The following is a 21,805-nucleotide window of genomic DNA, read 5'->3' as shown; positions in this document are numbered from 1 at the left end:
ATGCAGGCCAAAATGGACACAGCCTGTGAATGCTGACTACATCTCCACAGGGATCAAATATGTTTCCCTCAGGTCAAGCAAAGGGTGAACTTGAGCTACCTACTCCTGACCTGTAACATTATCCTCCTAAAGTTATATCCTAAAGTTTAACATTACATATGTTGAAAGAAGAGAAAACATGCAGATGTTGTTGAAAATTTTCAATAAATATTTAGTTCGGCCCTCGACTTAGTCCAAGTTTTTAATTTTGGCCCTCCGTGAATTTGAGTTTGACACCCCTGCTCTAGAATCAGAACTTATTGTCATGAACAAGTCATGAAATTCGGTGTTTTGCAGCAGCGTTACAGTGCAAGCATACATATTATAACCATCTTACAACATTACTATAAATTTTAAAAAAATAGTGCACAAAAGGTAAGGCAGTGTCTTTGGTTCATTGATTATTCAGGAATCTGCTGGCAGTGGGGAAGAACTTGTCCTTATGCCATTGAATGCTTGTCTTTATGCTCCTGCACCTTTTCCCCTCTAGTAGCAGAATGAAGAGGGCATGTCCTGGGTGGTGGAGGTCTTTTAGGATAGAGGCTGCTTTTTTATTTAAAGATACCACATTATGTAGATGTCCTCGATGGAGTGAAGTCTGGTACCTGTGATGTCACAGGCCAAGTTAACAACCCTCTGGAGTTTATTCTCATCTTGGGAGTTGGTGCCTCCATTACCAGGCAGTGATGCAACCAGCCTGAATGCTCTCCATGGTACACCTGCAGAAGTTTTCAAGAGTTTTTGGTGTCATACTCAGGCACCTCACAAAGTATAGCCGCTGGTGAGTCTTCTTTGTGATTGCATCAATGTGAAGGCTCCAAGACAGTTCTTCGGAGATGCTTACACCCAGGAATTTGAAGTTCTTGACCCTCTCCATTACTGAACTCTCGATGAGGACTGGGTCATCTTCCCCTGACTTCCTCCTGAAGTCCATAATCATCTCCTTGGTTTTACTAACACAGAGCACATCTTAACTACTTGAAGATAATCCACCCCTTTCATTCATTATATCTGTAAGATTAATCGAAAACTATTTGAGGTTAGCCTTCATGTAATTAGTAAAACCAACTGATTTTTGACAAAATACCCAAGTGAAAGCTCTTTGTTTTCCTTTTAAAATGTGTGCAGTGGCTAAGACTGTGGTTTTCGCAGTGTTTGTGGAAAATTTATATAATCCATTTCTATATTAACTTTTAGATACTTAATTTCATATTTACTCTGTGTCTCTTAGCCATTATCTGCATTCTGATTTAGACTATAGTCAGTTAGGTTGACCAGCTTACTTTTATATTTTTGAATGTATTCATTCACTTGTGTTCAAAATCATACATGTTCTACCATTTTGAAGAAAGATTCAGAAAGATTGTTGAGAAATAAATTTATCATGATCTTGCTGTGTCTTGAGCAATAGTGTGGTCCTCTCTTCCAATCGTCTGAACATACTAATGCTTCTTGTTTTGTTTCTGTTATCCCACAAAATATCCCTCATTGATTGATGCCCAGTGGTAAATTTATTGGATTCCTGATTATTGGGCTTTGCTGGAAATGTCACAGGCGTATCGTACTCCAAAAAAAAATCCAGCCTGTTCGTCGCCTTTTGTAGCCACGCTGGTTGATACTGAACCAAGAATGATGGACCTGTTTTATCTTCTCTTTTGAAATATGCAGAGCTTAAATGAGTTCTCCCTTTGCTGAAATTCCTTACAATCCAGCAATTCCTTCTCGTATCCCCCAAATGTGTATATTTGTTGCTGAAAATTCAATGACCACAGATGTTAACATCACTCGCCTGCATGTAGTTCCCAGACTTTTCCCTGCAGACCTCTTGAATACAACGTTTGCCACGCTCTAGTCATCTGGCTCCCCATCTGTACTTAATGGTGACTCATAAGTCTCAGCCAGGGCACCTGCAATTTCCTCTCTCGGTTCCTACAGTGTCATTGGAAATAACTGATGTTTTTAAAGAAGAAGGACATTTCTGATGATAAAAATTGTACTAATTAATAAAAATCTTTGATAACCAAAATGCTTTCTAAATTGGAAAGTATGTCTAACTACCAAATTATCAGATTGTTTGGAGAACGATAAAGGCAAATGTGCTCCAAATATTGAGATAAGAGAATGTCTTTTAATGGATTTAATCGCTAAGTCAATCCATCCGGAGGCACCTGAACATTCATTATGTATCCAAATAATCTCAGTAATATAGTAAGTCCCCATTTCTCTTTTGAAGGAAAAATGTCCCCCCTTGTATCTAGTCTTCTGAATGTATTCTTTCTCGAGACGCTGAAAAAAACATTTGATAGGATTGAGTGGGGATTTTTTTGTGCATTGGAGAAATTCAACCTTGGTTCTCAATTTGTTAATTGGATTAGATTAATATATTCATCCCCTACAGCTTCAATTTTTATCTAATTCAATTAAATGTAAACCTCTTAAACTATTTCGGAAAACCAGGCAGTTGTCCTCTAAGTTCACTCTTATTTAATTTGGCTTTGGAGCCACTAGCATTGGCTTTTCAGTGATCAGTTAATATTTTAGGAATCTCTAGAACTGGAATTATCCATAAAGTATCTCTTTATGCTGATAACTATATATATATCCAAGCTTGACCAATTCCAAAGATCTTATCACTTTTTAGACAATTTGGTCAATTGCCAGGTTACAAATTGAATTTGCAGAAGAGTGAATTATTCCCTTTGGATTTTTCCTGCACTTTTGATTCCTCAAAATTATTAAAAATCACTTAACTTTTTAAAGGAAAATTTCCTTACTTTTGTGGATGAAAGAAAAACTACATGGAAGCTGTGACTTTACTGGAACTATCTGAGAGCTTATCAGCATGACCCCCATGATCCTTTGTGGCCTTCCCCCCCCCACCTCTCCCCGGGACCATTGTGATGTCAGCCTTGTGCAAGCCTGCACCTCTGTGACCTGGTTCACTTGCAGATCAGTGCAACCCACTACGTTACCTCCTCCTCTCTCCCCAGATCCAGTGTTTGGAGGTGCTGAGTCCACCATTTGTAAACATTTTGTACATTTGGGAGGCCGATCTCTCCACTGTGGGGCTGTAACAGGTACTGGTTGGTCGAGGTCAAGGTGTGCCAGTTTGAGGCGTCAACTGTGAATGTTTCCTGCCAACCCCCAGTGTCCAAAAGGCACGTGGTCCCATTGTGTTGTTACACCTTGTATGGGTGGTGAAGGGGCATCAGGTGGGCACCACTCCTTATGAAGATGTATTTGCAGTCTTCAAGATCCTTTGGGACTTAGGATGGAGCTGGACCGCGGCGCAAGGTTGGGAAGGGGGCCAGTGTGCCCACCTTCTCGCGAAGTTATGTTAGCAGCACTGTAGGTGTTCCTCCTGGCTGCAAACCACTGGCACAAACTCTCCCAGGACTGTCAGTGGGGCCCCCCATAGACAAGCTCAGTGGATGATGTGGTTAAATCCTCCTTTGGTGCTGTGCGGGTGCCAAGGAGCACCCAAGGCAGCTTGCCCACCCAATTCAGGCCTTGGGGCCACACTATTAAGGTTGTCTTCAAATGCTGATGGCACCTTTCCACCAGGCCTTTAGACTGGGTGGTAGGCTGTGGTGTGATGTCATGGGTCCCTAGGAGCTGTGCCAGCACTGCTCATAGTGCTCCCCCCACCCCCCAGTCCGATGTGATATTAGAGGGAAGGCTTGGCGAAGGCAAAAGTGAAGGGCTTGTGATCGGTGAAGACTGAAATCCTGTCCTTCAAGGAAATAGCGAAGATGGTGTATGGTGAGATAGAGGGCTAGCAACTCCCTGTCGAATGCACTATACTTCTGCTCTGGGGGGGTCACAGGTATCCGTTGAAGAAAGTGAGTGGTCTCCAATATCCAACTATCAGCTGTTCCAGGATGCTGCCAATGGCTGTTTTGGATGCATCGACTGTGAGGGCAGTGGGTACATCAACATGTGGATGCACTAGAAGGGTGTGGTGTTGGTCAGAACGTCTTTAGCCTGGTTGAAAGCTGCCGTAGACCCTGTGTCCCAGCTGAGTTCTTTGGTCTGACTGGACAGGAGCTTAAAAAGAGGTCGCATGATCCTGGCAGCTGATGGCAGGAACTAATGGTAGAAGTTGACTATCCCAATGAACTCCTACAAACCTTTGTCCGTAGTTGGCTCAGCATCAACCTTTGATGGAAGAGGGACTGCCCCATGTTGATCGATGCGATGTCCAAGGAAATCGATGGCTGTCAGGCTGAACTGACATTTTACTGGGTTGATGGCTTGGCTGTAGTCACTCAATCGCTGGCAGAGCAGATGCAGGTGTGGTAGGTGCTCTTATCACAAATGACTGGTGATGAGGATGTTATCCTGGTATATAAAAACAAAATCCAGGCCGTACCCCACTGAGTCCATGAGTCCCTGGAAAGTCTGCATTGGGTTTTTGAGGCCGATTGGAAAGCGGAGGAACTCAAAGACCAAGCGAAGTGATGAGGGCTATCTTGAGGATGTTGCTGGGGTGCACGGGGATCTGGTGATACCCCTGGACCAGGTAGATTTTTGAGAAGATCCTTGCTCCTTGTATATTGGCTGTTGTGAACTGGATACCAGTTGGCTGTCATGGCATCATTGAGCCAGCGGTAGTCTCCACAAGGTCTCCATCCCCCAGAAGACTTCAGCACCGTGTAGAGGAAAGGCCCATGGGCCGTCTGAGTGCCGATTGATTCCCATCTCCTCCATCTTCCTGAACTCTTCCTTGGTGAGCCGCAGCTTGTCGGGAGGAAGCTTGCTCTTCTAAGTGTGTAGTGGCAATCCCTGTGTGGGGATGTGGTGTTGGATGCCATGTTTCAGGTCTGTGGTGGAGAACTGTGGCGTTATAATGGCCAGGAATCCTCCCAGGATTCTGGCAAACTCTGATAAGGTTACCAAGTCAAGGTGGGGGGCCGGGAACTTGGTTTATGAAGGGTGAATGTCCTGGAATTGACCAGGTGGTGCCCTTTCAGGACCACCAGGAGTCAATGGGCTTGAAGGAAGTCTGTGCCCAGTAGGGATTGAGTCACTTCAGCCAAAGTGAAGATCCAAGTAAAATAGTGGAGCTGAAATTGAGCAGGATAGTCCGCACCCTGTACGTGCGTATGCTGCTATTGTTGAGGGACGGTGGTGAGGGACGGTCTGACTACCCAGCGTGGGTGTGTTGGTTCGAGGGCGTTACGATGCTGACCTCCGCCAGTGTCCATGAGGAAACACTGCCCTGAGTGCCAGTTTCATAGATAAAGGAGGCTGTCTTGGCCCCAACGTTTACTGGATGGGAGCAAGGTGGACAGCAGAGGTGGGCTCCAGATCTGATGGTAGAAACACTACTGCTTCGAGTTTGAGTCTCCACCTGTTGAGGCTGTCGCCAGCCTCCTCAGTGGAGTGGGAGAGAGACGAGTCCACTGGGCAAGATGCAGCAACCAGATCAACAGATGCCCCGCCATATTACTTGGCGTGCCACAGAACATTGCATGGGCTGCTAGCCTGTGTGGGTCGCTGAAGTCTTTGTCTGCGAAGAGTAGGTGGATGTTTTCCTGCATCTGTTTTAGAAATATCTGCTCGAACCATAAGCAAGGCCTGTGGCCATCCATTAATGCTAGTCTGTCGTTCATAAGGGCTTGACAGCTTGCGGCGGCTCAGGCTATCCATATGGAGCAGTGGTGCTGCTTGTTTGCTGTTGGAAAGGCCAAAGGTGTGGATAAGGAGCAGCTTAATTGCCTCGTACCTGTTGGCAGCTGATGTAAGAAGTTAATGATTTGTCCGGCAGTTGCCTCGTTGAGCAAAGTGACCATGCAGTAATATCTTGTGGAGTCTGTGGTGATCTGCCTGTCCTGAAACTTTGTACTTGAGTCCTCTGGTGTTGGCTGATCCTGCCCTAGGAAACAGGTGCTGGTAGTCCACCCTATCTCTGCCTCTCTAACCTTGTAGACATCTATTAAGTCTCCTCATCCTTCCGTGCTCCTGAGAAAAGTCCTAGCTATGCTAACCTCATAAGACATAATTTCCAATCCAAAGAACATCCTGGTCAATCTCCTCTGCACCTTCTCCATAGCTTCTACATCCTTCCTATAATGAGGTGACCAGAACTGAACACAATACTCTAAGTGTGGTCTCACCAGAGATTTGTAGAGTTGTAACATGACCTGAATTCAGTGCCTCTATTAATGAAGCCCAGCATCCTATCGGCCTTCTTATCTATCTTATCAACCTGAGCAGCGACTTGAGGAATATATGGATTTGTACCCAAGGTCCCTCTTGTTCATCCACACTTTTTTTATTCATTAGACTCAATTATTTCCTCTTTTATATGCAAAAAGTGCTGAAGAAACTCAGGATCTGCTGAGGACCTGCTGAGTTTCTCCAGCATTGTCCTTCAACCTTGGTATGTTTTTTGAAAGGTAGGAGGAAACCCATGCAAGCACAGATAATGTGCAAATTCCTTACAGACAGCGTGGGAATTGAACCCCTGTCCTGATCGCTGGCACTGTAATAGCATTGCACTAACTGTGCTGCCCAAAGATGATTCTTGCCTTCATCATGCCCATCCCCTATCCAAAAAACACAAATAAGATATGGAGGGAATGCAGTGCTCTCTTACTCGGATACACTCCTGTTTTCTTCTGTGTCCTTGTCGGGATGAAGGTCGGTGCACTCTAGTCAGCTGATTTGTGGTGACATTCTCATGGAAACATTAAATTGCTAATGTGACCATTGAAGGTTGGTCAGCTCCTGTTTAGTTTTCATTCTGCTCCATGGAAGTGACAGACTTGATGACATATTTGTGTATGTGCCAAAAATTGGATTCATAAACTACTAACAAGGGTATTAATAATGTAGCCACTGCAATGGCAAAAGTGTTTAATCAGACAACTATCTTTGACTTGGAATAATTAGAAGAAAATGCAGCTTGTGTTTATTTAGCAGCTTTCATGCCATTGATATCCTTAAACACAGTGCAGTCAATTAAATATTTAAGTGTGGTCACTGTTTTGTGAAGCCAAACACATCCACTTCTCACTTTAGGCACTTTCAGGTGGCCAAGATACCCTGATGTAAAGCCGCATATTCTACCCCTATGTGGCTGTTGGGGGGCCACCTGAAGGTGGAGAACCCGGCCAGGAGCACTTATCTAACCCTCCTCCAGTAGGTATAATCTCCGGTTCCCGGATTTCCCCCGTTACACCTGAAAGCAGCAGTGGGACTATGGCCACAGTCCACAGGAGCCGGCACTCGCTCGGTCGCGGCTCTCCTTCAGCTGGCACGTTCAGGTGACAGAAAGGCGTCTTCTCCGCGGCCACCTGAACGCCCCAGCTGCACTCCTCCAGCCGCGTCTGCCAGTGCATTATCTTCATCCGAGCACCTGAAAGTGACTTTTGAAGGATCTTGTTGTCAATCTTGCTTGTGTGCTTTAGCGGAGCTGTATTTGGGACTAAATACTGATCCCTCAAGTCAATTGTGCCATCCACGTAGACAGTTGATTTATGACCCTCATGAAGCATTTCCCCTGATCTATCCATCGAAGTGTTTGAAATGACCACGGTCTTTTAGGAGTTCTGATTTAATTTTTTTCCATTGACAGAAAATGGTTCCTGATTTTCCTTCCAACCAGCATAACTCTAATTTTAAAACTCCTTTACTTTGCTTGGAATAGTGCCATGGGAATTTTGTTCACCTGACCAGGCAAGCAACCTTGCTTCATCATCTCATTATTCAGAATTGCCCTGTTGTGTCTGGCACTTGAATGTAGTATTATTTGACTCTGAAACAACAGTGCTATCACTGGGCTGTGTTGTCATCACACACTGTGAATGTGTTCCACTGAGCAACCAAAATTGCTGTTTCTTTCTGTATTTCAGAAATAATAGTTTTAACTACAGTGAGCATTATATGCTGCTACTGAAATGGTTGAGGTTTCCATTTGATTGGTGATATGCAAATAAAATAAAACCTTATTGGCCCGTGAGGCAGGAAGTGGCCAGAAAAACAATCTGGTTTGAAACAAGGAAGTTAAGTACTGTGTAATTAGTTTTCTTAGGTGAACCAGTCTTGGCAGCTGCTTCAACTATTTGTTTAATTTCCTATGAACCTCTTGTATTGCTTCCTTTAACAAAACTTGCTGAAAAGAAAATGGATGTTAATTTGGTTTTGTGAAATATTTATTCCAAATAATATTTGAGTTCTCTCCACTTTGCTTTTGTTAATACTGCTGTTGAAACCTGCGGCAGATGCCATCCAACTGTGGAGACTCTCATGTGACCTTCACCTGCTATCCAAGCCTCTGTTGTACGACAGACTGGAGGTCACAGTTTCTCTTGAATTGGCAGTGTGGGAATCCAAACGGAATCTCACTCTGGACGACAGATGTTCAAGATTTTTGGGGATGTTTTAACGTCGTTGAAAGTCAAAGGAAAGAAAGGTCGTATTGTGGAACCTCTGGTAAGTCTGTGAGGGTTGGGACAATTGAAGAGTACGTTCCTGAATTGGTCAAGATTATTGGAAAAGAGATATCTTCAGTTTGAGTTTGGCCACTCCTAGCCATTTTGAAATTTGCAGACCTCTTCGGTTTTGGAATTGCTTCACATCCTTCTATCTTGATCCCTAGCAGGTAATAATGTTAATTGAGATGGAGAATGTGAATCTTGTCAGATCTAAACTGGATTATTTTCCAATTCGATGAAAGTTGCTGTCAAAGAATAAACTTTTGTGTGTGCTACCTTCTGATAGAAGGCATGATCCTTGATTCATTCACCATGGTCTTAATACAAGTCCTCTAAAACTCAAACAATACTGCAGGGGTTGAAGGCCGACTCAAAACTTGACAGATTGTCATGCAAGGTTAAAACGAATAATGTATCCAAAATGCAAAATGGATTTGAGATCTAGTTGAATGGCAGAATAGGCTGGAGGAGCTGAATGGCTTCCTGTTCTTGTGTTCCTATTTGTTGCATTTCTCATGGGGATCATTTGGGCTTCTCTAGAATCAATTGAGTAGCTTGTCACAAGGTTGAAAGGCAATAGTATGAACAATTTTATGAAAAAAGTGTTTTGCAACATTAAGTGGTCCCAAAATATTCTGTTATTTTCTCTATTTTCCACAAAATGCTGTGGTTAACTATACTTGCCTTTGCAATGTCATTTTATTTTCACTCCAGTGTCGTGACTTCCTTATAAAGTTGCAGATTCCAGTAAAGGGTAGTTCCTTTTGTAATTTCATTGGTTGCTTTCATTCTTACAACTGCAGCTGCCTTTTCAGAATGCTGTTTTTAGAATCTTGGTTCTAATGTCCATCGTGGTGTTTACATTTTTATTTCTCTTTACTATTCATCGCATTCCCAAAATAGTTATTTTGGCAATAGTTTTCCAGTCAATGTGTTGCTGAATATTTGAACAGTCATCCTATTTAAGGCCAATGGAAGTTGACCTCGAGAGTTGATGATATCAGATAGAATTAATTTGAACTATTAGCTAATGAATAGAATGGTTATCTTTGGTCTGTTTACTGGTTTCTGGTGTCTGCTAGAGCATCAAATAGCTTTGTACTGTGCTAAACCAAGATGTGTGTGGTAGGTCCTGTTTAACCAATCTGAAAGAATTTTGAGGAGGTTACCAGGAAAGTTGTTTACATGGACTTTAGTAAGCCCTTTGACAAGGTCCCACATGGGAGGTTAGTCAGGAACGTAGACGCTAGGTATTCATGGTGAAGTAGTGAACTGGATTCAAAAATGGTTGGAGTGATGGAAGATGAGAGGTGACTTAACAAAGCTGTACAAGATTATTAGGGTCATAGATAGAGTGGATAGCTGGAACATTTTTCCTGGTTGATAATAGCAGAGGGCATTGTTGAAGGTGAGTGGAGGAAAGTTTAGGGATCGGATTTTTGCTCAGAGAGTAGTAGGTGCATGGAATGCATTGCTGAGGGTGGTGGTGGAGGCTGGTACAATAGTGACATTTGAAAGACTCAGGCAGGCCCATGGATATAAGAAAAATAGAGTTATGGGTGTGAGGAAGGGAAGGGGTTCCATTAACACAGAGTATAGGTTTATAGAGGTCAGCGCGACATTGTGGGCTGAATGGGCCCACGCTGTGTTGTACTCTTCTCTATCCTATGTTATAACTGGTTTTACCAGCATTACCTCATGGCAATTCCCTGACTAAAGAAGGTCAGCATACAATGTGCCTTTGTATTCATCCTATAAACTTCAGTCGCAACCTTGAGGGACCTATGGACACGCACCTCACAATCCCGCTATTCTTCCATGCTCTTAAGATTCCTGCCTTTAACCACACACTCCCACTTTGATCTTTCAAGTGTGTCACTTTGCACTTATCATCTGCCTTTTCTCTGCCCAACTCTACATCCTATACACGTCCAGTTGTAACCTATGACTACATTCTATACTATCCAACCTTTAAGCCTGCTGCAAAATTACTGATCCACCCTGCATTTTTTCATTGATCACAAAGAGCAAGGGGACGCATAACAGATCCTTGCAGAATATGCCTTCTGCAGGCAAGCCAATTCTGAATCCAAGGAGCCAAGGGTCCTTGGACCCCATGCCTCATGACTTTCTGAATGACTCTACCATGGATTGGATCCTTGTTAAACACCTTACTATAATCCATTGACGTTAAAAACTATGTTATCCAGAATTTAAGCAGTTGGCAGCGTCAAGCAACTGAAAAAATCGTGGAAAATAAATAGGTTAAAAATACGGAAGCTTAAAATGGATATCCCTCGCCATTAGATCACCAATCCACGCAACACATGTCTATCAATCCTGTACATCAGATCCATCTTCCTTCATCAATTTATTTTGTTACCTTCACAAAAAACTTAATTGGTGTCATGAGGTACAGCTTGCACCTCTGAGAAAATGATGCCTCTCTAAATGCTCATAAATTCTATGCCTAAGAGTCCTCCCAATTGTTTGCTCACCAAGACTCAAGTCTCTAATTCCCAGGATTCTCCCTTTTTAATCAAAAGGCACTTGCAGGTTGCCAAATTCCCTGCTTGTAAAGCTGCATATTATGGCAATATGTGGCTGTCGGAAGGCCACTTGAATGCGCAGGAGACGCCTGCGAGGCGAACTTGGTAAACCTCCACTGAGAGGGATAATTGCCGCAGCACAATGGTCCCCTCAGCCATCTGAATGCAGCGCCTGACAGCTCCCCTCCCAGCTGCTACTGCCCCCCAGCGCAGAACATCAGGGCAGAGGAAGCTGGCGTGGGCTGTCCCGCACAGGACATCCCCACACTGATTCTGCTGCCCCGCTCTCTCTCAACAGCCCGATATCGGTCCCCACAATGTGGGGCAGCCGGCCCGGGCTGCAGCACAGGTTGGGGTGGCCGGCTGCCCCAACCTTACCTCATAACACTATTTTTCTTTCATCTATGTGCCTGTCTTGAGAGTCTGATAAATGCCCCTGTTGTTCCACCCTGGCAATTCATTCCAAGCACCCACAATTCTCTGTGTAAAACAACGTCTCTGATGTCTCCCCTAAACTTTCCTCTGTTTGCTACTCCCGCCCTGGGGGAGAAAAGTGCCAACTCTCTACCTTGTCGATGCCTCTCATAATATTGTAGACCTCTAAGTCACCTCTGCACTGACCTCGCATTCACCAAGGTACCCCTCCCTGGTGAACATGGAAGCAAAGTATTCATTCAGGTCCTCCCCATTTTTTGGAATACTTGTATTAATAATAGTGCATTATTTCCTGACTTTCTGTGTATCTCTTTTGAAGTTCAGCTTGGATGGTTTTGGGTTCCATTAGCTGCATTTGTTTCAATGGCATCCCGCTCCAACTTCCAGTTCCACCTCGGATTTACCTTTCATGCCTACAAACCTGTTTATTGGTTTTGTATGTGGCACAGAGTTGTTTCTCCCCATTGACAAGCACCTGACATAATTGAAGATGTACAATCCCTCACCCACGTCACATAAGCATTACTACCTATGCCTTCAGTTGCATTGGTCCTAAGATCTGGAAATTCTTCTCTAAATTGGCCTGCAGTCCACTTCCTTTGACATGATTAGCTTAGCAGTTAGCACAACACTGTTATGGCACCAGTGACCTAGGTTTGAATCCCATGCTGTCTTTAAGGAGTTTGTACGTTCTCCCGTGGGTTTCTCCCGCGTGTGCGTGGGTTTCTCCCGCGTGTGCGTGGGTTTCTCCCGCCCTTCAAAGTGTACTGGGGTTGTAGGTCAATTAGGTACAATTGAGCAGCATGGGCCAAAAGGGCCTGTTACTATGCTGTATGTCAAAAATCTTAACTGACAGCTTAACTGTCAGAAAAGGCCTCAATTTGAAATGTTACTTTTGTGCATGTTGCTTGACCTGAGCTCTCCACCTTTGTTGGTCTGATCAAGTATTTGTTTACTCTACAGCCTTTTAACATTTAGCTGTTTGATCATATTTGATATGAACTCAATTTAGAGTGAGCAGTTCCCTGCACCCCTCTCACTTTCACAAAAAGCCCTGTTAATCTCGTTGGATCCTTTATGTGTTGAAGATGCTTCCAACTGACTAGCAATCATAATTCTCAGCTAAGGATACACAGCCTTGTATTGTACTCATGGTGTGGTCCTAATGCAAGACCTGCAAGCTAAATTTTTGATTGCACTTTCCTTTCTAAAAGTAACCAACACCATTTTTTCTTCACTGCTATATCCTCTATTTGCTTGACCCTTGTGCGACTGGAAATTCCATCTCTTAATTTGACCACCACCTAAAGTTAATTTGTTTAGGGAAAAGAATATCACTTCTGGCATTTTTAATATAAATCAGGCATTGTTATCATTTTCGTTGGTTGACAGTGGTAACCATAGATTCTTTGTTTTACTTTTAACCACTATAGCACCTTGTCCTGCTACCTACAGTCATGCGGGTTGGAAGTAGTGTATGCAGCAACTTTTGAGATGGAAAATGTTGATGAAATGCTGGTGTATTACTAATTGTCAACAGCGTGCATGTGGTCAGAATGAACCGAATAGCTTTCTGCATTCATTGCAGCTTTTCTGTTGTTTACCATTATTTGGTTTAGATGATCATGGTTTGATTCTGTGGGCTTAATCATGGAAACTCTGATATTTGATGTCATCTGAATGAGGGTTATCAGCACCAGGGTACATTATATCAAGAGGCATCTCACACGCCATATCACTTGGAGGTCAGCAATGTTTATGTTCATTTACTGCATGTTGACATACTTGGCTATTGTTGTCCATCCCTACTTAAGAAAGGGATGCACAACTGCGTGCCCATGGAGAAAATAACATAATTTAAGAAATAAGTGCAATACTTGGTACAAAATATGGCAACCATATCTAGAGCACTTTGGTGCGTGATATGAAAGGTTGCTGCCTTGAATTCCTATTGTTCATTTGGTGAAGGTACTGTCAGATGAGGAGTTATTGTATTTAGTCCCAAAGATGATGAAGGAACAGTGATTTTCAAGTCTGGGTTGTGTGTGATTGGTTAATAGGCCTGCTACATGACAGGATGCAGGGAGTGCAAGTTAACAAAGTGGAAGGTTAGTTAGGAAACTAGACTTGGTTTTGGTCTTCATTTGGCCTTTGTATTTTGTATAACCAGGGCATACATAATGGTTTTGGACATAATATAGTGATATCTTTTCTGCTGTCGGCTGGTTGATGTTGAATATAAAATTGGTTTATCAGATCACCATCCTTCCTGGATTCCATTCTGAAAAGAGATTTCACTTTGGAATTGTTGACTAAATTAGATTAAAAAATCCCATACCAAGATTTCTACCATTTTAGTCCAATGTGTTGGTGACTTCGCTAATTTTTTCTCTCTTTATTCCTTTAACTTATCCAGCCTTAGTTGACATGTAATTGCCATGTGCAAGCATAAAACCAGCTGCAGAAAGAATTCTGTAGGTCAGCCAGCATCTGTGGAAGCAAAAGAATGGTCATTATTTCAGGTCGAGACCTTGTGTCATTATGTGCAGAATCTTGACCCAAAAAGTCGACCTTTGCTTTGCCTTTACAGATTCTGTCTGACCTACTAAGTTCCTCCAGATCCATCACCTGCAGTCTTTTTTGTCTCTGGAAATATCAAGTAGGTTAATCCCTCATAAATATGAATGGAGGAATTTAACAAAGTAATAAAACATGTAGAGAACTTGAATGTTTTTGTGTTTTATTAGTGTTCGTCAATTTCAGTTAAATGTATTTAGCTAAGTAGTGCCTCAACATTTAGTCTCCAAATGTAATGTGTTAGGATCCTTCAGAAGTAATGCCACAAGAAATAACCTATTTGCACAAAATTTTTTGCTGGCCATTGCAATTTTCTTCCTATACAATTCTCAACCAGGATGCTACTGCTGGATCATTCTGTACTTCTGCAAAGATGGTGGGAAATCTCTAATTACCACACTTGCCAATTATTTTCCCAAATCTCTTGGTATAAAATTGGCATGTGGGTGATGAAGTTCTTGGTGCAGGGGCTGTTGTGAGGTTGTCCTCAAAGGATTTTATCCATTAGTTCATTACAGACTGGTTTGTGTTTCCTGTTTGTTTAGAAGGTTATTTTGTATTTTTCACATCACATTTGTCACCACTATTAGGCCACTGATAGGGGATTCCCTTGTGGAGAAGTGGTCATTAAGACTCTGAATGTTTTGAAACTAAACATCTGAAGGTTGAGTATAAGATCTGCATTGCTGTTTTGTATTTTCAGTGGGAAACAGCTTTTCTTTATTGTTGATCATCAGTTTTTATCCTGATTTAACATTGAAAAGTGGAAAAATTAAGGATCTATGGTTTACATCTTCAAATCTGAAGATCAATTGGACTTGTACATATCTAATCATGGTCTTCTGCAGTTATTCTACACCTGAAGCATACCCTTGATTCTATATCCTCCTGTGCCATTGTTGGGGATAGTTCTGTCCATGTTTACTTGATATTCTAAGCCGCGTTCACCACCTGCAGTAGCTTCCAATAGCATGCATCCCACGCTGTGTACATCCAGCAAGGATGCTTTAAAAGTCCACCTATGGAAGCAATTGAGGGATAAGGGGGACATGCCGAGTCTTTTTAAAAAAAAAAGTAGTAATTGGTGAGCTTTCTTGGCAGTGTTTTGGATTAAACTGGAGTTTACTTACCTCCATTGAAATGTAGAGGAACAGGCTTCAGGATTGGCTGTGGTACATTCCATCTGTAGAGTAACAATTCCATGAATAAAATTGCTGAAACCGCAAGTTCAGCAGGAAGACTTCCCAGCATAATTGGAGGAAGTTAGCATTCTGCTAATGTACTGCATGAGAACTCCAGAATTTGCCTTGAAAGTATTTAATCAGTTTTTTCTAAGTATTTTAATGTCTTCCATGTTTGTTACTCACATTGTTTACTAATTCTGAAGCTTTTTGGTCTTGTGCATAGCTTAACTGGCTGTTAAAAGGTTTCTGTGGGATTGACAAAATATCCTAATCAATAGGTTTATTGATGCTAATGAAGGATTTATTAGAGGATTTATTGTACGTGTAGTCCTTTTGGACATTTCAAGTAGAAATCAAACTCCTTTGTCTTAAAGGTCTCTCTCCCAGCACCCTGGTGTTATTCTGCAGATTGTATTATTAACCCATTTAGCTTTTCTTGATTATTATAAATCTCTGTTCTGATATTTTTGTTCATCCCTCTTTTCTAGTGGCTATATATTATTGATTATAAAAACCAGAAGCACATCTACTGATTTAAAAGTGAAAATTTAATTCAAAATCTATCCCTGAAACTTGATAATTTTTCATCTATAACATTATAGATTTGTCGGATTATGTGACAATGTACACTTAATGGTGTTCTGCTACTTGAGATGGTGAAGTATTTGAGGTGGTGAAATTGGATGCCCAGCAAATGTCTGTTCCATCCTGGATGGTAAAGATATTTCATTGTACTTCTGACTAGCTCTTGAGATGGTAGAAAGTGAATGAGAGGTAAAATGTGCAAATCGCTGAAAATCTGAAATAAAAGCACAAAATATTGGAAAGACTCAGGTGGCATTTGTGAACTAATTAATATGTGAGTTGTTAACAACAGGCCATTGGCCGAAAATGTTTTTCCTTCACTGATAATTGGAAGACTTTGCCATAAGGAGGGGACCTGTTCACCACAGTCTTGGCCTTGAGCCCTTAGTGGCTTGTCTGAATAGGTGTTGATGGGAGACTTGGGAATGAAGTGCCATTAATTGACAAAAATAAGAGATTAGACTCACGATATAGATCTTTGTTGCCTACAGCTTATTTGGTGTGGCTTGTACTTGCTATTTATCAGACAGGACACGATATGGGGTGCAACAGTTAGTGCTGCTGCTTCAGCTCTGGAGACTTGATCTTGTGCTGATTGAGTGGAGTTTGCATGCTGTTCTTGTGATGTGGGTTTCTTCGTTCTAAAGATGTGCCTGTAGGTTAATTGGTTACTATACATTGTCCCTTGGTGTATATCTTATGTTTGCAGAGCTGTGGACAGCATAAGCTAGGGAGCAGGGGTGCATTGGAGTTTTTGGATCTGGAGTTACTAAGGCAAATGAGTTTTGTTAGCAGGTAAGCTGAGGCAGAGGCTCAATGTTATGGGGATAGAAATAGATGTCCCTGTGCAAATCTTCACCTCCATTGGGTCAAAAATGTCACCAAGATTGTTAACAATCTGAGAGTTTGAAAAAATGATCTGCTAGTGGGTAGTAGTTAGTTAGGGAAAAGAGTTTGGCAAGAGCTGGCAAGGGTTATAAGGAAATGGTAAGACTGTTTTAAGAAAAGTTATGCAGTCTGAATGTTTTTTTGATTGAACATTAAATGTGTTCTTTGGGACAGAATGTAGCATCACTAAACAATTCTGTGCATTGGAAATATTTGCTCGATTCACTGATTTTTTTTGAGCTCTCTGCATGAAATTGGCTGAGGAAATCTTGACCTGGTCGAGTGTAATATACAAAGGTCCTGGAGAAATTCAGTAGGTCACGTAGATATAATGAAAGTTTTGGGCCTGAGCCCTTTGACGAGGTATGATCAAAAAAACAGGCAGTTGCCAGAATAAAGGAGAGGAGGGAAGCTGGATCAGAACTGGTCAGAGGTTATAGGTGGGAGGGCAGAAGAGACAAGCTCAGAGGTGATAGGGGAGGAAGTCGCTCTCAGAATGGAGGGGAAGGGGGAGGCAGTTGGAGGAAAGAAGACTAAGACATTGACAGAGAGACGGGGAAAGGGCCCAACGGAAGCTGCAGGAGTCATTGTTAATACCATCTGGTGGGAGATGGCAGAGGTGGAATATTGGGTGTTATTCCTCCAATTTGCAGTTAGCCTTCATTTGGCAGTGTATGTGGTGATGTGGGAATAGGGTGTGGAATTGAAATAATTGGCCACTGGGAGGACCCCATTATTGCAGCAGACAGAGCGAAGGTACACAACAGAACAATTTCCCAGTCTGCATCCAGTCTCTCTGTTGCAGAGGAGCCCACAATAGGAGCACCTGATGCAGTAGATGACCCCACAGACTTATAATTCCTTGGAAGGACTGTTCGGGGCCCCGAAAATTGGTAAGGATGCAAATGTCAGTGCAAGTGTTGCATTTCCTGCAGTCACAGGGGTAAGTAGTAAGGGCGTGATTAGTGGGAAGGTTAAGCTTTGGCTTCTCACTTGCAAAGCTCAACAAATATAAAACTCAAGAAATAGAAGATAAAGTTACAGAGAAGCACTAGAAGATGGCACCCAAAAAAGAGAAAGTAAGAACAATGGGGAAAAAAAAGGAAAATCACTGGAAAAGAAAGGAGGCCTTACTTGCATGCAGGAGCAGGGAGCTACAGTGGTGAAGAGCAGCCAATCTCCGAGGTTGGTGAGTGCCCTGGGAAGTCGTGACCTCCTGACTGGTGGACTGCAAAAATGGCTCTTGGAGTCGAACAAAAGTGCGCAACTGAGCATGCACGAGGAGTCGCGCATGAGCAGTGTGCAATCAAAGGATAAAGTGAACACCGACGGGAGGTGGTCTCAGCCAAAGAGCGGGCAGCTACAATGCGACCAGCTGAGGGACGCCCGGCATCGAGGCGCTCAGTTGAAGGAACAAAATAAAGGTGAGGAAAGGATTGAGGAGTGGGAAGAGGGAGAACGGCAGCTGGCTGACCGACGACAAGATGATCAATACCAGGAGGCCCGACAGACAGACAGACTGTGACCGGAGGCCCAACAGCAAGAGTCCCAGTAAGAGTAGGCCCGACAAAGACATAGAAGTAATTCATCAGAAAAAGCAGAAGAGACACAGATAGAAAGAAGAGAAGAAGAAGACACAAACACAGGTACAGATACAGAAGACCAAGATCTTCACAGGGAAAAAGAAGGTAAAACAGATGGACAAAATATAGATAAAGCCTTTTTTGAAGAACAAGTGAGATCATTAAAAGAATGGTTATCATTAGAATTTAGTGCAATTAAAGAAAAATGAAAAGAGCAGAAGATAAAATGCAAAGTTTAGAATTGGTCATGACAGAAATAGGGAAAAGAGTAGAAAATGTGGAGGAACGGGAAACTGCTGTAGAATTGGAAGTAAATGATTTAAGAGAAAAATTGGAAGAAAGTGACAAAAAAAATTAGAGACACAAGAGTTGTTATCTCAGAAAATTGATATGTTGTAAAACTATAGTAGGTGAAACAACATTAAAAATAGTGGGCCTGAAGGTGGCTCAGGCATGAAGGAATTTATAAAAGGATGGATCCCGAAGATTTTGGGAATGACAGAATTGCACGAAGAGATGGAAATAGAAAAGGCACACAGAGTACTAGCTCTGAAACCGCAGACACATCAAAAACCAAAATCCATCTTAGTAAAATTTTTGAGATATATGGCAAGAGAAAATATACTGGAGCGAACAAGGAATAAAGTTAGAGAAGATAATTATCCGTTGCAATATAAGGGACAAAAAATATTTTTTTACCCGGACATAAGTTTTGAACTTTTAAAGAAGAAGGAATTTAATTTGGTGAAAATGATTTTATGGAAAAAAAAAGATTATAAATTCATGTTAAGACATCCAGCCATACTTAAAATTATTTATACCTGGGGAACAAAACAGGCTGTTCTTGGATCCAGAGAAAGCACAAGAATTCGCAGAACATTTGCAGGATAGAAGAAAGAAGAGATGTAACAAGAAATAAGACTGGCAATAAAGTATATATAAAGATGTAATAATATAAAGTAAAAATAATGTATATGTAAAGAACTAATGATGGAAAAGAGAAAGGAAGGAAGGAAGAAAGGGGGGGAAAGAGAGCTATACACACACACACACACACACACACACACACACACACACACACACACGTGTTTTCTGGGGGGGAAAGAATAACCATCACTGCGAAATCAGTTGATGCTTATGAGCAAGATCACAAACCAAATGGAAAGGGGAATTGTGGTTGCCTGGCAAGGGATAAGGGGCAACTCAGAGAGGGGGGGTGGTTCATTTGGGGTTAAGGTGGTATTAGGTGTGAAGATTGTCGGATTATTTCATGTTTTAAATATGTTGTCATGCATTGAGTTTAAAAAGGGAAACTTAAAAGACAAAAATGGGAAAAAGGGGGATGGAGGTGGTGAGGAGGCAGAAAAGAGGTGTAAGCAAGATATAAGATGGCCACGTTGAACTATATGACTATAAACATAACCAAATTAAAAGGAAGAGGCTACTAAATTTACTGAAAAAGGAAAAAAAATAGATATAGCATTTGTGCAGGAAACTCGTATAACATAAGTGGAAAATAACAAATTAAAGAGAGACTGGGTAGGACACGTAGTAGCAGCATTGTATAATTCAAAAACGAGAGGTGTAGCCATATTAGTTAACAAAAATGTACCAATCAAGATAGAGGAGGAAAATAACAGACCCAGCAGGGAGGTATGTAATGATAAAGTGTCAGATATACTCAGAATTTTGGAATTTGCTCAATATTTATGCACCTAATGAGAAGATCAAAAGTTTATGCAAGATTTTTTTGAAGATTGCAGACACACAAGGAAATATATTGATAGGAGGGTATTTTAATCTTAATTTGGATCCAATGTTGGATAAAACTAGACAAAAGACTTGCAAAAAGAATAAAGTAGCCAAATTTATGGTTAAATCAATGCAGGAAATGAAACTTATGGATATACGGAGAAGGCGACATCCAAGAGAGAAGGAATATTCATATTATTCGAGTAGGCATAAAACATACTCAAGGATTGATATGTTTTTGTTGTCGGCTCATATTCAAGGGAGAGTCAGGAAAACTGAGTATAACGCTAGACTACTTTCAGATCATTCACCCCTGCTATTGGCAATAGAACTGGAGGATATCCCACCAAGAACATATGGATGGAGGTTAAACCCCATGCTAAATTAATTGAATGCCAAATTAAAACATTTTTTGAAATAAACTCAGAATCGGTAAAAGATAGATTTATACTATGGGATGTAATGAAAGCTTTCATTAGAGGGCAGATAATAAGTTATGTGACTAAGATGAAGAAGGATTACAATTTGGAAATACATCAGCTGGAAAGGGAGATAACAAGTACAGAAAAGGAACTAGTGAAAAGGGACAATATAAAGAAAAAGAGAGAATTGGCAGACAAAAACAAAACAAAACAATACAAACGTACAAGGTGGAGAAGAACATAATAAAAACAAAGCAAAAGTATTACGAATTGGGAGAAAAAAAACACATAAAATATTGGCCTGGCAACTTAAAACAGAACAAGCTAAAAGAACTGTATTGGCATCAAGGAAAAAGGACAAACAAATTACAAATAACCCAACAGAGATTAATGAAAACTTTAAGGAATTTTATGAACAATTATACCAAACTGAGAATGAAGGGAAAGATGATAAAATAAGAGTTTTTAGCTAATATTGAACTGCCAAAATTGCAAGAAGAGGAACAAAACAAACTGATAAAACCATTTGAAATAGAGGATGTACAGGATATTTAAAAAAAAGCTGCTGAACAATAAAACACCAGGAGAGGATGGATTTCCAATGGAATTCTATAAAACATTTAAAGAGTTATTAATTCCTCCTCTCCTGGAAGTAATGAATTAGGTAGAAGAAACACAAAACTTACCAGACTCCTGTAAGACAGCAATAATTACACTAATACCAAAGATGGGGAAGGATCCATTAACACCAGCATCATGTAGTCCAATATCTCTACTTAACTCAGATTATAAGAGAATAGCGAAATTATTAGCAAATTATTAGCCGACTGAGTACCAAAAATAGTAAAACAAGATCAAACTGGATTTGTCAAGAAAAGATGGACAGCGGACAATGTCTGTAAACTTATTAATTTAATTCATGCAGTTCAAGGAAGTAAAAAACCAAAGGTGGCAGTTGCCTTAGATGCAGAAAGTCTTTGACAGAGTAGAGTGGAACAGAAGTTCAATCTGCCAGAAAAATATATTAACTGAACCAAAGCATTATATAATGGAGTGTTGTCAAAGGTTGTAGTAAATGGAAATGTATCGAACCAATTCGAATTAAGTCGATCAACTAGGCAGGGATGTCCATTATCCCCCTCACTGTTGGCCTTAGCAATAGAACCATTGGCAGAGCTGATAAGAATAGAAAATAAAATAAAAGGGATAAAAATAAAGGAGTATAAAATCAGTTTATTTGCAGATGATGTCATAGTTTACCTAACAGAACCAGAGATATCAATAAAAGAACTACATAAGAAATTGAAGGAATATGGAGAAATATCAGGGTATAAGGTCAACGCAAATAAA

At 41.3% G+C, this 21,805-nt stretch overlaps 1 protein-coding gene and 1 long non-coding RNA gene across 4 annotated transcripts in view; one reads left to right on the top strand and one right to left on the bottom strand.

Annotated features, from left to right (window-relative positions):
* usp47 (ubiquitin specific peptidase 47) overlaps window positions 1–21,805 on the top strand; it is a 148,627-nt gene that overhangs the window by 8,105 nt on the left and 118,717 nt on the right. The window contains exon 1 of one of the 3 annotated variants that reach the window (XM_069903617.1): window positions 3,229–3,251. The exons of 1 other annotated variant lie outside the window; for it this stretch is intronic. Coding sequence is in view for 1 of the 2 variants with exons in the window: in XM_069903590.1 (XP_069759691.1) it covers window positions 8,404–8,478 (75 nt within the window). In the remaining variant the exon portion in view is untranslated. Of the gene's footprint in view, window positions 1–3,228; window positions 3,252–8,164; window positions 8,479–21,805 lie in introns of those variants that run through there. One more of the 3 variants, XM_069903590.1, reaches the window with a different exon arrangement.
* On the bottom strand, window positions 1,305–2,903 carry LOC138751744 (uncharacterized). The gene is made up of 2 exons (XR_011350147.1): window positions 2,814–2,903; window positions 1,305–1,968 (listed from the first exon to the last, which is right to left on the bottom strand). It is a non-coding gene; the product is annotated as an uncharacterized lncRNA (long non-coding RNA).

Source organism: Narcine bancroftii, chromosome 1, assembly GCF_036971445.1.
Source record: "Narcine bancroftii isolate sNarBan1 chromosome 1, sNarBan1.hap1, whole genome shotgun sequence".
NCBI lineage: Eukaryota > Metazoa > Chordata > Chondrichthyes > Torpediniformes > Narcinidae > Narcine > Narcine bancroftii.
This window is presented reverse-complemented; position numbering and strand designations above follow the sequence as displayed.